Source organism: Dendrobates tinctorius, unplaced genomic scaffold (assembly GCF_039654945.1).
Source record: "Dendrobates tinctorius isolate UK_male_01 unplaced genomic scaffold, ASM3965494v1 ptg000250l, whole genome shotgun sequence".
Classification (NCBI taxonomy): domain Eukaryota; kingdom Metazoa; phylum Chordata; class Amphibia; order Anura; family Dendrobatidae; genus Dendrobates; species Dendrobates tinctorius.
Window position 1 is genome coordinate 34,663,919 of NW_027361917.1, and position 16,464 is coordinate 34,680,382.

At 39.0% G+C, this 16,464-nt stretch overlaps 1 protein-coding gene across 2 annotated transcripts in view; it reads right to left on the minus strand.

Moving 5' to 3' along the window:
- RASGRP3 (RAS guanyl releasing protein 3) overlaps positions 1-16,464 on the minus strand; it is a 301,226-nt gene that overhangs the window by 173,162 nt on the left and 111,600 nt on the right. The window contains exons 2-5 of one of the 2 annotated variants that reach the window (XM_073557604.1): positions 5,974-6,114; positions 4,805-4,910; positions 1,773-1,835; positions 88-219 (exon numbers count right to left, since the gene is read on the minus strand). In XM_073557604.1, coding sequence (XP_073413705.1) covers positions 88-219; positions 1,773-1,835; positions 4,805-4,910; positions 5,974-6,043 — 371 coding nt within the window. In that variant the 5' untranslated portion in view covers positions 6,044-6,114. Of the gene's footprint in view, positions 1-87; positions 220-1,772; positions 1,836-4,804; positions 4,911-5,973; positions 6,115-16,464 lie in introns of those variants that run through there. The other variant, XM_073557603.1, reaches the window with a different exon arrangement.

Sequence of the window (16,464 nt, forward strand, 5' to 3'; positions counted from 1 at the left end):
CGGGTCAATTATGCAAATCACTCTCTGATCAAACGCTTAAAAAACTATTAAAAAGGTTTCTGCATTTAAAACACATAAAAAACTTACATGCTGGAGATGTCTATAAGATTGATGTGTTCTTCATAACCTAGCTGGCTTGCCAGTTCTCTAAATTCCTCTGTCATCTGTATCAATCCCAAATCCAAATTAAACTCAGCAGGAAATTCCACAATCCAGTATCTAGAACAGAAATAAGAGTCACCATGACTTTTTGACCTCATAAAATGGCACATCTTTGATGATAATACTTTCATTGGTCCAACATTCCTTATAGTCAAAATCAGCATGATTATAAAAAAAAATGATAACCAAGTTTTTACAATCATTTGTAACCTAAGGAATGGTGGTATTGAAAATTGCTAAGTTTTTATATTTTAATTTAAATAATATGAAAAAATCCAGCTTGAAAACTTATCAATTTTGCAATCAATTTGAGCAAAATTGGAAATTAAATAGTACAATTTTTGTGTCCATCTCCTTACCATTTTAACAATGTCAGTTTGTTGACAATTAATATAATTTATATGTATATACTATATTATATTATAATGAGAAAGTGAAAATCTGTTCTAGTCAAATTCTCTAAAAATCATGTACACATTTGAGTTTGGCATGATACTGTTCTGATACTTACACAGTCCTCGTTGGTAGCTACCTCCACCAGTAATGGTCATAAATTTCTCCTCAGGCATATAAGCACCGGAACGGGAGATCAGTAAGACTTACAATTACCACTCATCCACCACTCAACCACTCAACCAATTATGAATCAGTGTTAAAGGGGTATTACCATCTCCAAGATCCTAACCCAAAATATAGTAGGTGTAATAATAATAGCAAATATATACACTGCTCAGAAAAATAAAGGGAACACTTAAACAACAGAATATAACTCCAAGTAAATCAAACTTCTGTGAAATCAAACTGTCCACTTAGGAAGCAACACTGATTGAAAATCAATTTCACATCCTGTTGTGCAAATGGAAAAGACAACAGATGGAAATTATTGGCAATTATCAAGACACCCTCAATAAAGAAGTGGTTTTGCAGGTGGGGACCACAGACCACATCTCAGTACCAATGCTTTCTGGCTGATGTTTTGGTCACTTTTGAATGTTGGTTGTGCTTTCACACTCGTGGTAGAATGAGATGGACTCTGCAACCCACACAAGTGGTTCAGGTAGTGCAACTCATCCAGGATGGCACATCAATGCGAGCTGTGGAAAGGTTTGCTTTGTCTGTCAGCGTAGTGTCCAGAGGCTGGAGGTGCTACCAGGAGACAGGTCAGTACACCAGGACATGTGGAGGGGGCCGTAGGAGGGCAAAAACCCAGGAGCAGGACCGCTACCTCAGCTATTGTGTAAGGAGGAACAGGAGGAGGACTGCCAGAGCCCTGCAAAATGATGTCCAGCAGGCCACAAATGTGCATTTGTCTGCACAAACGATTAGAAACCAACTATGGATGCTTAAATTATTACAATGTCCTGCACATGGGTAGCGTGACATAGCAAATCTGAAGAACTATACTACATTTCTAATAGGAGGTATTTGCTGAGATTATTATTATTATTATTACACCTAACACATTGTGGGATAGGATCTTGGAGATGGAAATAAATTTTTAAGCTGTGGAGACCAGTCCGAAACCTTTTAAAAATAAGTTTCATCTTCTGTATACCCCAATAAGTTATTGTGAATCAGTAACAGTAATAATTTTATGCAAATTACATTACCTCATAAAGTGACATGTCTTCAAACGCAAGTCATTGCAGTTTTCACCACTGGCATTTCGATAAGTGCATAGGTTAAAGAATATTATTGACAATGATTAACAATGATTGAAAATTTGAATGTTTTTAATATGAACATATGAGATTATGGAAAACTCTTTATATCTGTGACCACTATAAGAAGCAAAGAGGAAAAAGTGCTTGTTATAGATCAGGGGAGTAATTTACTGTATATAAAGTGGGGAAATGGGTCATTATTCACTGAAAAGGACTTCAAATCTCCCCAAAAAATTAATCACAGAAAAAATCCTATTGACCAATACCCAGATACAATACCAAAATATGGTGGGATGTAGACAGACCCCAGTAAGAAAATGTGGAGGCAACACAGGCACAAAATACTGAAGTATGACCACTCACACACCTATCCTCCATTGGTGGGGGGATGGAGGCTTAATATTATAGAGACAAACGCCTATGGCTTGTATAAGGTGCCAGTCACACATATATACATGTAATGCACCATACTGGCTAACAGCCTATTGACAGTGTCCATACTACTAAATCAGGCATGGTGCCAAACACTATATAAGTGCACCCCACAACGGCAAATGAATTTTATAGTAGTGAGTCACAAAACAATGAGGACCCTTGATGCGGATTGCTAGCTTTCACATTTGAGTCACAACAGCAACTAATACCTCATGTATTCTTCTTCATCCTTGCAGGTTGAAACCAGGCCTTGTAATGTTGGTGGAGTATATAGGGTGCTAATACTTGTGGGGTGTACTTACATAGTGTTGGGCAGCTCGTCTGATCTAATAATAAGAGCATGACTAATAGGCTGTAAGTCACCATGGTTCACTACACGCATATATGTGTTTCTGTCACCTTATTCAAGCCTTCTCCGTGGGCATTTTTAGAACTAAGCAACCACCCTCTCATGAGTCGTTGTTCCATCAGTATTTTGCACCTATGCTGTCTACACATTTTACCAAGGAGGCCTGCTGCATCCTGTAGAATATCGGTACTGTGATTGATTATTAGTGAATAGGCATTTTTCCTGTTTTTTTGTTTCTTATAAATGAGTTAGTATGAAGCAAGTATAGTTGTCCTTCAAGCCAAGCCATTCGAAAGAGTCGTCTAGTGTTTTTGAGAGGTTTGGCCAATAAAATGATGCTGTCAAATAGATCTGCAGAATCTTAAAAAAGACATTCAAATTTTTTAACACCTAAGCTTTTTTTTACTATACAGTACTGGTGAAAAGTTTGGACACACCTGTTCATTTTCCTTGTTCTTATTGGAATGTGCACATTGTAGATAGACACAGAATGAAGGTGACAAAACCATGAAGGAACACACATGGAAACAATGAGTGAAAAAACATGTGTGAAACAAACTAGAATATTTGCTAAACCTTGGATTCTCCAAAATACTCTCCTTTTACTCTTATGACAGCTTGACATCCCCTTCACACTATCTCAAGCAGCTTCATTAGGTAGTCACCTGGAATTTATTTCCAACAGTCTTTAATGAGTTCCAAGAGGTGAAAGTTACTTCTTGTCTACTTTGCCTTACCCAGTCCAAACCATTCCTCCATGCTTTTTTGTCAAAATAGACCAGACATTGCTTGGAGGTGTGTTTTTGGTCATTGTCCTGCTACACAAAAGATCATCCCAACAAGTACAAACCAGATAGGATAGCATGTCATTGTAGAAACCTGTGGTAGCCATGCTGAGTAACGTTCCTTGAATTTGGAATAAATTACCAGCAGTGTCACCAGTAGACCACCCCCACACCATCACACCTCCACCTCCTCCATGAATCACAGTGGGCATCACACACATAAAAACCATCTGATCACCTTTTCTGCATCTCACAAAAAAATGGAGGATAGTAACAATAATCTCAATAGCATTATTAAACGGCCCAGCGCTGGCACTTGGCCAAATGCTGCACAGGGAGAAAATGAGCTTTATTTTCCCCGGCAGCGTTTGGATCTCAGTTGCGGGGGCAGAGCCAGGGCAGGTTCAGTCACCATGCTGAGAATATAGAGCGGCTGTAACTGCACCTCCAGCACTGACTGACAGCTAGCCTCGATGCAGACCAATGGTCAGTCAGGGCAGGGGGTGCGGATACAGTCACCGCTTTGTATACTTAGTCCTGTGACTGAACCAGCTCTCGCACCACCCCCGTGACTGAAAACCAAAGCTGCCAGGGGGAATAAAGTTAATTTTCCTCCCTTCAGCGTCCGACTAAGTACAGGAATCAGTCAGGTTAGTAACGATATTAATCTGCAGTTTAACCCCATATCTGCAAGTTAATTGTTTTTTTTTTGGTGACAGTTTCCCTTTAAAATAATAATGTTCTGTCATTTGTTTTTACTTAGTTGAGTGGTTCTTCATATTCTGACTTAGAAAAATTTTGGTATAGGACTCCGCACTATATGGAATTATGAACCAACAATGTCTCTAAAAACCACACCTGATGGCCACTAACACTTTCTGAAGGCTAGTAATTCCACAAATTAACGCTTGATGAGGCATACTTCTTCATTGAAATCCATTCCAGGTGACTACTTCATGAAGTTACAAGAGAAAATGCCAAAGAGGTGTAAAGCCGTCATCAAAGTATACCATTGTAAAATGGAGGTACTTTGAGGAATCTAAGGTTTAAAACATATTCAAGTTTGTTTCTTTACTCCTTGTTTCAGTGTTTTCCTTGTGGTTTTGCTGTCTTCAGTCTGAATCTGCAATGTGCACATTCCAACAAGAACAAGGAAAATCATTACATGAACAAGTGTGGCCAAACTTTTGACCGATACGGTATATCATTCTCATTAGTACAGGGATTGCTCCTCTCTGGGCACCGCTTTGTGAAGAAGCATTTTATTAAAGCCACTCCCATTTTGGCGAGCGCAGCATTGATCATGACGTACGTGGACTGCCATTACTTTACATGGGTGACATGTAAAGTTACAGGGAGTGTTCACTTGGTCATGACTAAATCTGTGTGTATAACTTTAGAGAGGATATATAGAGAGAAGTTTTCCTGCAAGTTCAGTAGAAGACAGATACCAACGATGCATTAATAACACACTTCTTGGGAGTAGGTTGTTTTCATTCAAATCTCCTTTCTCATCTGTGAAATAAAGAAAATGATTATTTTAATTAATATTTTTTATTATTACTATTCTATATTATCAATTAGGACTTGGCTGTCCATATTTTTTATTATATTCTGTCTGCACTGTTATTTAGAACAGATAATGGGCAAAAGAAGGGGGAAAAAATCTCCTCGCCTACTGAAATAGAGCTGTGAATGGCACATGCGTGACTTACTGCTCTCTTCAGAGGATTAGGTGTGAAACACAAGTCCCAAATAAAACTAATTGTAGATTCTGTGTTCACAGTTTTATTGTTAAATATCAGCTTCCATGACATGCTTTGTAACTTTGTAGATATTACTGGAAATGTGATGCCCATTTAACACAAAACTTAAAGGAACACTGAGCAAAACTGAAACACTAGTATGCTTATCACAGGGCATGGAAGGAGAATAGCATGACAATGGGATTTAACCCTGTCACGCCTCAGACAATTTCCATTTTTTGTTTTTGTTTATTGCTCCCTTTCTTCTACCTTTTTTACTTTTCTGTCCACATAACTGTATGAGTGCTATTTTTTGGTGGAACAAGTTTTACTTTTGAATGACACCATTCTTTTTATCTTGTGATGCACTGGAAAGCAGGAAAAAAAATTCCAAGTGCATTGAAATGCAAAAAAAGTGCAATACCCACAATTGTTTTGGAGTTTTTTTATGTTCACTATACAGTAAAATTGACCCTGTCATATGATTCTCCAAGTCAGTACAATTACGCTACCATACATGTATAGTTTTTTTTTTTATATTTAAGTGGTGAAAAAAAATCAGAAAGGTGTTAAAAAAATGTTTTGCTTTTGTCCCCGCATTCCAAGACCAATAACATTTTCAATTTTTGGGATATGTGATTTTGTGAGGACTTATTTTTTTCACCCTGAGCTGATACTTTTACTGATTTAATTTTGAGGTAGAAATATAATTCTGGGGTTTTGACCTTTTTTTTGCTACACCATTTACAGATCAGCGTAACTTTTGACTTTGCAGTACGTAATAAAAATGCCTTATATCAGACTAGATGGACACAGAGCTGTATCAAACATACCAAACATCCCAATGCAAGTATACAGAAGTTCATCCAGTGTTGCAGCCTTTCGAAATGTACTGGATCCCATTGTTTAGTCCTCAAAATTCATACTTCTCCAAATACCATATTACATACGAAGGTGTTCTTAATTTAAGAGACCTATAAAATATGGCAAAAGATATTGTAATGCATAATTTAAAAAAGATCAAAAGTTCAAGGAAAAATTACATATTAAATTGGTTAAATAAGAAGCATCAATGTATACATGTACGTATACATGATGTATCAGAGGATTATAAAATGTGATATTTCAATGAAATATTTCTCAAGCACTTTTAGGCTGTGTTCACACACTAAAAGCACAAAAGCAGTTTGACTGTTAATAGTGGCCTGAAAGGTGAGTCAACTTAGTCAACATATGTAACAAAATTGATTAAACCCTGTAATATATCACGTGTGAAAGGTTGTTAATGTTCCCTGACATACTATTATACTGTATAAAGGCAATAGTGCAGATGCAGGAGATTTTACAAAATCCCTACCAATGGGCGCCAACTCTAAATAACATCATTTTACTTGCCGTCATGGAACTGAGATAACTCTGATATCAGTCATTTAAACCCATAGAACTGTTTAACCCCTGGACTAAAAAAAATGGAACAAAAAGATCAAGAACATTTTTGGTGAGAAAAAAAATTGCTGCACCAGTAACAACTCAAACTAAAATTATCCTGTTAGCCTGTTAGTTTTCTTATAACAGAGTAAAAAATGATTAAAGAGTGATAGAGTATGAATGACGAAATGGTACCAAGAAAAGTGCAAAAAAAAGAGATTCTTAGAGCTACATCAAATGAAAATTAACAATGTTGTTAGCTTTGGAATTGGGCAAGATTCTCATTATTATTTTTTTAAATAGAATTTTGTTCTGAAGTAGGAAAATCTAAACAAAAGTGCACAAATTTGGTATTCCCATAATTCTACTGATTCATCGAAAAAAGACATCAAAGTTATATTTTATAAGCATTATCGTATGGATTTGATTACAGAGAAATATACAGATATAGATTTCAAAATGTGGAAAAGCCATCAATACTAGATCTGCATAGCTGCTACTCTTGGTGTGCCCACCAATCTACTTGGAACTTTTATTAGCAGCTGTATGCTACAAGGAAAGAGCTGTAAAGTGATGTAAGCAATAAAGCAGCTCACACTGAGCACTCCATTTCCTTTAAAACCTGAGGTGCCAATAATTAGACCCCCACTAATTTAATATTGACAGGCCTTCAATTTTAACTACTTCTGGACCGTAGAATATCAATGTCAAGGCAGTCCACGCTAATTTTTGTATTGATGTTCTAAAACATCTGTGTAATGTAATCAGATTGCAGAAGATTACGCATCTGTGGGTGTGGGAAGCTGCTGTTAGACCACAACCACTGGATGCAAGGAGAGAGCAAGTACTACTGAGAGCAAGAACTCACTGAGCCCTGCTATGCAGCCAGAAATCCGAATTTCTCCTTTAACTGGGGATGATACACCAGTCCCAGTTACAGGGGAAATCAGCAATAAAAAGAACATATTGATATGTTAAAATGTCCCCCAAGTGTGTTATAGGCCTTATGTGGAGTGCAGTGTGTAAAATAAATGAAAAAAGACATAAATAAAAAAAGCAAAATTAAAATAAAAAACAAAACAAAAAAAAAGACGCTGCTACTATAAATCATAGTTTACAGCCCCATCCCCCGATGAAAAAATAGGTACAATATATAAAAATACAGTAATTTCTATGGAAATGAGAGCATCATTTAATTTTTTAGTAGTCCTTTTTAGTTGTAAAACAAAATTAAAAATAAAAACATGAAAAAAAATTCCTATTTTTACTTACATTTTCCCCCAATGTCAGCAAAAAAGGGAATATGTATCTGAATATCCAAATGAGAACTTTTTTCCATGTACTATAAAACTTAAAAATTTGCCTGGTCAGGATGTTGGGGGGTAGGGGGAGGGATGGCCTAGTCCTGAACAGATTAAACAGAAGAAACCCTTAAAGGGGGAAAGGGGGAAAGCAGGATCTTACTTGATTTAGCCTCATATAGTATTTATACACCATTGAAATAGAAAACAGTAATAACCAAGCATAAAGTTCCTAGAAATAAAGCAAAGGTGGAACCATTTATAAGTCCAATCACGGCCCAATGTATGTGTGGCGCCCCTGAGGCTAAGTCACCACAGAGGTACTGCACCTTCTCCTAAGGTGTGGTGCCCCACCATCCAGGTAAGTTGGGAGCTCCTGACCACGTTCCAACACTCGCACCCCATACAATAGAGTAGTTCAGCATAACCACATTGCGGCTCTTTTGCCTAGTGAGAGGCAGAGCACCTTTGGTGGTTCCCTGCTTGGAACACTAGGCGTGCTGAGAGGTGGGTGGAGTTGAGAACACATAGAAGAGCGGGATGTTTTAGGATTGAGGTCAGTCAGAGAGTAGTGAGAGGAGAGGGAGAGAGGAATCCACTCGGAGAGGAGTGGGGATCCCTGGAAGAAGGGATGGAGGAAGGAGTGCTGCAGCTGCCTCAGTGACCTGAGCCAGCTGGCATGGGAAAGGAAAGAAGGAGAAAGATGTTGAGCTTAAGCCTGAGCTTCCATAAGAGAGAAAGACAAGTACGGAACGTAGGAGTAAAAGGCAACACAGAGGACGTGGGTTAGAGGAAGAACCCTGCCTAGAAGTTCTAAGCGCAAGGCCGGGGCCCAGTCCCCGAGGTTGTATGGACACTAATGGTTCTGCAGCAGACACCGGTGGAGTAGTGGGCTGTAAATGCACTACTCCCATCTAAGACTAGAGGGCACAACAGCAATACGAATAGAGAGCCGGGATTCAGGAGTAAGGAATCCCCGAAGCAGGCTACAGCTGTCTGCCGTGCAAGTAGAGTTCTTGGGAACATCTGTTAGGAGAAACTCCAGTGTAACTCAGTACTAGGAGATCTTCACACTTTAAGGCGCTATAGAGGAGACGTTCAGAAAAGGCACATAAGTTGGCAGAGCGTGGAGGGAGCATTCCATTTTGCCTGGAGGTTGACTGAGTCCCTGACCCGGAGGACACGGCACAGAAGCGGGCACTACAGACTGTGAGTAAAGCGTTGGAACTACATGCCCTGGTGTCCTCCATTCCTTCCTGCTTCCTTCCGCCTGGCACTGCTACATCCCCCTGCGCCGGACACTATACCATCTAAGTGTCCCCACATCTACACTGCCCTGGGACAACAGCCCTGCCTGTGGAGGGCTATACCACCATTGCTGCACCACACCATCTGTCCCAGAGGATCTGTCTGCAGCGTCGGCTTAACACCTCCCTTGCCGAACACCACAGGTGGCGTCACGAACTATTCATCTAACTACATCCCACCATTCACACATCTCCCCCCATTGATTTGGGTGCCCAGGGCCACGGTCTGGGTCACCGCTGCTGTGACACGTCCGACTGATACCGGCCCGGGACTGAGTACCCCGTGGCCCTGGGGAGGGCGACCCATATGCATTTTTAAACGTGTACGATTGTACTGTCAGTATATTTTATGCTTGTCAATGTATTCCGGCCCAAAACACTTTGGTATAGTTTTGAAAAATCAAGTCTGTAGGTATGTCAGTATAAACATTAGGAAATTATTGAGCCATATACAAGGGAAGTAGATCACAAGTGTGTTTTGAACATAGCACAAGAATCCAAAAAACTCATGTCTACAAAGTCATATCTCTTTAACCTACTTCTAGATTGTTGAGATCTATGGAGAGTTGCTATCAACAGACAATACTGGATTATAATCTCAGGCAGTAAATAAGCTAGTAATTGTGATCACCCAGTGTAAGGGGCATAACGGAAGTGGCTCCCATTGCACATCGATCTTAATGAGTAGACTCTCTGGACTACAATGCACGCGCCACTTAATGAGTTAGGCGCATCATACAAGTTCAAGTCAAGGACTGTAGTATATTTCTGGACCAATGCCACTAAAGTAATCTTTCATAATCTTGATAAGTGGGCATTGCCTTCCCTCATCCCACCATGCTCATAGAATCATTGAATCGTATAGTTGGAAGGGACCTCCTGGGCCATCTGGTCCAACCCCCTGCTCAAAGCAGGATTCGCTAAATCATCCCAGACAGATGTCTGTCCAGCCTTTGTTTGAAGACTTCTATTGAAGGAGAACTCACCACCTCTCGTGGCAGTCTGTTCCACTCATTGATCACTCTAACTGTATTAAAGTTTTTTCTAATATCTAATCTGTGTCTCCTCCCATTCAGTTTCATCCCACTGCTTCTAGTCTTTCCTTGTGCAAATGAGAATAAAGATGATCCCTCTACAATGTGACAGCCCTTGAGATATTTGTAGACAGCTATTAAGTCTCCTCTCAGTCTTCTCTTTTGCAAGCTAAACATTCCCAAATCCTGCAACCTTTCCTCATAAGACAGTGTTTGCAGACCAGTCACCATTCTGGTTGCTCTTTTCTGAACTTGCTCCAGTTTGTTGATGTCTTTTTTAAAATGTGGCACCCAAAACTGGACACAGTATTTCAGATGAGGTCTGACCAAAGAGGAGTAGAGGGCAATAATGACTTCACGTAATCTAGACTGTATGCTTCTGTTAATACATCCTAGAATTGCATTTGCCTTTTTTGCTGCTGCATCACACTGTTGACTCGTAATCAGTCCTTGAGCTAGCCTATTAGTATACCCAAGTCTTTTTCACAGGTGCTGTTGCTTAGCCCTATTCCTCCCATTCTGTATATGCTTTTTTCATTTTTATTGCCCAGATGTAGTACTTTGCATTTTTCCCTGTTAAAAACCATTCTGTTAGTTGCTGCCCACTGCTCCAGTTTATTTATATCTTTTTGAATCCTCTATCTCTCTTCTCTAGTATTAGCTATCCCTCCTAGCTTTGTGTCATCAGCAAATTTAATCAGTTTACCCTCAATTCCTTCATCTAAATCGCTGATAAAGATGTTGAACAATACAGGGCCCAGGACAGAACCCTGTGGTACATCACCTGAGACATTCTTCCAACTGGATGTGCAGCCATTTACAACCACTCTTTGGGTCCGATCACTAAGCCAGTTATGAATCCACCTAAAAGTTGCCTTGTCCACATGTAGCTGACTGGGACTGGAGTGAAAATGTCAAAACTTGGAATATTTTTGTGCAACTTCCAATTTGTGAAACAATACTGTGACTTAAACACTTTATTGAATTGGCCCCATAGTGTTTCCTTGGCAGAGTAACAATGGTGTTAATTTATGAATTTTATGAATTAATGTATTAATTTTTTTAAATTCCACCACAAATTTAAAAAAAATGTCTAGAGAAAGAGAATATAATGCATTTTATATTCTATTTATGAATTTATTCACAACATGCTGCTGTTGAATACAAATATCGATCCATTTTCCCTTATCTACTAGTAAACTAAACTTAGTCTTCCTTTGCCCCTTTCAACTTCCCCTCAATCAAAGCGCAAGGAAATAAAGACTGTCTAGAATAATCAGCAAGAAATACATTATTTCCGCCAATTTGTAAATTCATGCATCTTTCATCACTATTCATAATCTATTTATCCCCCACTGTTCTATTGCTGGGTCAATTATGATATGCTCATTAATCAGAGTTGCTTTACCATGATGTCAAAATCTACCATGAAGGACATGAACGGTTGTGAAGCAGTTCCCAGTTGGATAATTGATTATTGAAAGCAATACTAAGTCAGATTCTTTGTACATTAGTTACCGTATATCATCCAGCAGCCCAGGCATGAATCAATAAATATGTCTTTTAAATGTTTTAAATGTTTTTTTTTAAGGATGAACTTTTAATATATAAACTTACAGCAACAAATCAAGATCACTTGTAATCAATATAAAGTGAACATATTCCAATAATAATAGATTTTGGATATTTCCATTTCATAGTCTTCACAGGCTTCAAGAAGGGTGACTAGTGTAAACCCACCAAAAACATCAATGATTCAGATGCTTACAATTATAAAATGTAATATACATTAATTAATTCATATAACAATTACAGAAAAATAAAGTTGAATGTGAACAAAGAGATTTCCCCAAGTAGATGTCCTAAGGAAATAATATTTTTCAACAATACTCAGCATACAATACACATGATAGGGCTCATTCAGATGGACGTGCAAATCGGTCTGAACTTGGACTGAAATACATGGACTGGCTGCGGCGCACCCAACCCAAAAGTGACAACTTGATGTATTTCTATGAGGTTTGTCAGGAGAGCTGCAGCCAGTCCGAGCATTGTGGTACAAGATCAGACCAATTCGCATGCGCGCTAAGAGAGAACTCAATGGTTATAGTCTTTGTTTCCCAGGAGAAAATGGTCTGGTGTTTTTTCCCCCTCTATACCTGTTTTATGACCCTGGAGTCATTTTCACACCCTTTGGTTGCTAGTAATTCACTTCCTCCATTGAAGGGGATCTGGGTAGGTTTTTCCTACCCTGTAATAATATGGATGTAATCACCCTGGTTTGGCCCACCTTTTTCCAAGAGTCCAATAAGGACCATATAGGCTACCAGTGTGGTAGGCATGCCATTAAAAATACAAATATTCAAACATCATTTTCATATAAAAAATATAATTACTTATATCAATAGAGTAAAAATAAAACAGTAAAGGGAAACTGTCATCTGTAAACCTCAAATCAGTGACCGTCCCAATATGAAATGTTGCAGCGTTTCAGAAAAAAATATTTTAAATCGTCAGCTTGGGCGATGGAAAAGTAGTCTAAAAGGCAGGTGCGCAGAGGCTCTCTTCCCTCACTGAGACCTGTCAGGATAGAGGAGCGGGAGAAGGGAGAAGTCTAGTCTCAACATACCCAGCCACTGTTTAAACGCTGCACCAGTTCAGAGTGAAACATATATGGCTGCAAGAAGAAAACGGATCTCTGAGGCGCGCTGCCCATAGTGCTGCATGAATCAGATGACAGGTCCCTTTATGTCCTTGCTAAAACACAAAAAGGAAATGTATGCATTGTTATGTTCACATGCCATATTTGTTTCAACTTTAGGACTGTACTTTTTCAAAATTGGACTTTTCAAACACCATGTTTTTCAATTGTCTAGCATTCCATAGATATTAACATTACAATATTCATAGTTTTGATTATATTTTCTTCATTTTATACTTTCCTCCATCATGCATATTGTATACCACCCAAGAAAAATGCTTTCATGTCACCTTAACAATTATTAATGATAGATTCTTAGTAATAAAACTAAGAAAAACACCAGAAAGAAATGCTGATTACTGAAACATGTCATTATCCAGTTGCATGCCGATAAAAGACATAATGGAGCTGTAATATAATTATGGAAGCTTATGCAATCATACCCTTGACTGAACATGTTTTTTTAATAGGTTATCAACAATAATTTTGTTTGTTTAAAAGAAAGGTGCTCCTCAGATGTGATGTACCGGACACTATGTTCCTCTTGTATTAGTTTTCCAAGAACTGAGGTTTTTATATTATGTTAGAGTCCTAATGGCCGAGCAGAATACAATGTAGTGTACGTCAACAAAATGTGCACATCAATGTCAAGAAGCAATATAATTTTTTTTCATTTATAGCTTTGGTTTTGCAAGTAGCAAAATAAAAAGTCTCTGAACACTGCTGGATTCTGTGGGTCACTAAGAAATGGCCACAGCGCTGGACCATTTTGGAGTCCATATTACAGATGTAACACTAGACATCCTATGGATCATTTAATGATTACATAACAATTAGTTTAATTTAGCCATGGTTGCTTTGTAGGGGTAGCCCATTTTCGGTACTTTTTTTTTGCTAGAATGAATTTAAGACTAAAAAAAATTTTGCACCATTTGGCTTTTACAGGCTCTTTCTTTCCATGTACATTCATATTTGATGTGATCTGACTGTGAATATAAATCAATTTAGAGCAGATCAGAAAAAAACAGATACAATTGTTGCAAATAGACCATCAGAATGACCTCACTAAAAAATTCTCAGTAAGTTCATTTTTAAAGGGTGGTCCGAAGGTCAAAGAAATTTTCATCTAAATCCCAATCTACTTAGTGCCGTAATTTAAACTGATTTTGAATATACTTGCATTAAAAATTCCCTACCGTTCCCTAACTACACTATATAACAGGATAGCTACATATATACTTTTCCCTTACTTCATTTTTTTATGACACTTCGTTTGAGAATCCCAGTTCATCCTGGGATACTCAAACAAAGAGTTATCAGGGGACTGTGGCTGTGGTCACTGCTACAGCCTCTCCCCCCTCCCTGAAATAAAGCGTCATCAATTCAGAGGTGGGGCTAGTCCCTGCTCTGTCCCTGCACGCTGAGTACTGTGTGATCTGCACAATCTCAGCGCACGCTCTGTTGCCACCTCAGATCAGCAATACCAAGCCAGCAACACAGAGAACACACTGTCAGTGAGCTGTGCCAGGGTACCTGGCATACAGAGATCAGCGTTGACCCCCATGGTCATTTGCGGAGGAGGGACTGTTCTCTGCATGTTGCCAGGTATCCTCACACTGCTCACTGTGCACTCTCCTCTGTGTTGATGGCTCGGTACTGCTCATCTGAGCCGGTAACAGAGGGCACACTGTGATTGTGCACATCGCAATGATAGCATGCACCGACTCAGCAGGGGCTAGCTCAGCCCCTAAAATGAGCGACACTGATGATGCTTCATTTCAGAGAGGGGGCAGGAGCTGTGGCAGTGTGGGGGTCAAAGTTCACAAGGGAGCGAAGTGTGGCAGTCTTAATATATTAAGGTGGATAGTGTGGTGGAAATATTTTATAGGAGAAGATTATGTGGAGGCAATGTATGAAAGAGAGGGACAATGTAGGGGTAATTTTTGTGTCAGGAATTTTATGCTCAAAATAGGGCTTATTTAGAGCACAAGATGGGTGGTTATTTTTATTCAGGCAGATACTGCTATTTTCAACACAAACTATATATGTCAGGTGAACAAGTGTTTGACTAAAGCCCCTCAGATGCTTTCAAGGGAACCTGACACCAGGTTTGACCAATATGAGATACAGCCACCACCTTTCAGGCTTGATATACAGCAGGCGTGATATACATGAGCGCGATGCCGGGGAAACTGTATGGATGATGAAGGGATGTGTCATGCACATGAAGAAAGATGTAGGAAGGCATTGCAATAAGCAGGGAAGAGCCAGACCAAGACCAGCGACACCCCTTGGACCGGATCGCCCCGCAAGTGAGCATAATAAAAGGTCTTTTTCTTGTCTTACAGGTTGGGTTTGGGGCTTGTATACAGCATTATAGAATGCTGTATATCAGTCCTAAAAGGTGGGTGGCCCTATCTCATATCGGTCAACCTCATGACAGGTTCTCTTTAACCCCTGGTACTTATTGACGCTGGACGGATTATCACGTCCACTCGATAATGTGCAGACACAGCCTGTGTGCGTGCAATCGCCACTGGGTGTCAGCTGATTCTAACAGCTGACACCTGGCACTAAGTGCCTGGAGTTGTCCTGCGCCGATCCCGACACTTTAACTCGCTAACTCGATCGCAGCATTTTGGGAGCCAGCAGAGGGATGGGATGACAGCCTCTCTTTCCTTTAATCAGACACCCATGGCATGATGCGTGGTCCGATCGTTGTCATGGTGACTCGACATCCGGGCCACCAGAGTTAGGAAAGTTGCGCAGTGCATGATCAGCAACTTTTTCAGTCAGGACAGGGCTGACAGTTTGCATAGCATAGAGGTGCTTCTGCATCCCCATGCTATACAAACGATCAGATTGCAAAAAATGATAGTCACATAGTGGGACAAAGTAAAAAAGTTTAAAAAAAAGTAAAAAAAAGCAAAATTTTAATCATTGTAAAAATATTTTTTTAAAAATAAAATAAATAATAAAAAATCAAAAGATATTGTACCCATAACTAAATATTTGCATGAAAAAATATATAAAAAACAAAAGTACACATATTTAGCATCGTCGTGTCCGGAACTACCTGACCTATAAAACTGTCCCACTAGTTAACCCCTTAAATGAACATTATAAAAAATAAATAAAAAATAAGGCAAAGAATAATGCAGAAAGCAATGCTTAAACATAATACAGCTGAACAAAAAGTGGAATAAAATGCAATCAAAAAGACATAAATAAACATGGTACCACTGAAAATGTCATCTTGTACCGCAAAAAACAAGCTGCCATACAGTTCCAAATAAAAAAGTTATATCGATGCAAATTTTTTTCTGTAAAATAGTTTTTATTGTGTGAAAGTACCACAACATAAAAAAATATATAAATGCGGTATCGCTGTAATAATATTGACCTGAAGAATAAAACTGCCACACATGGAATGACATAAACCCTCCCAAAAAATCCTGAATTACTGTTTTCATTTATTCTGCCTCGCAAACATTGTAATAGAAAGCAATCAAAGAACGTCATGTGTCTGAAAATGGTACCAATAAAAACGTCA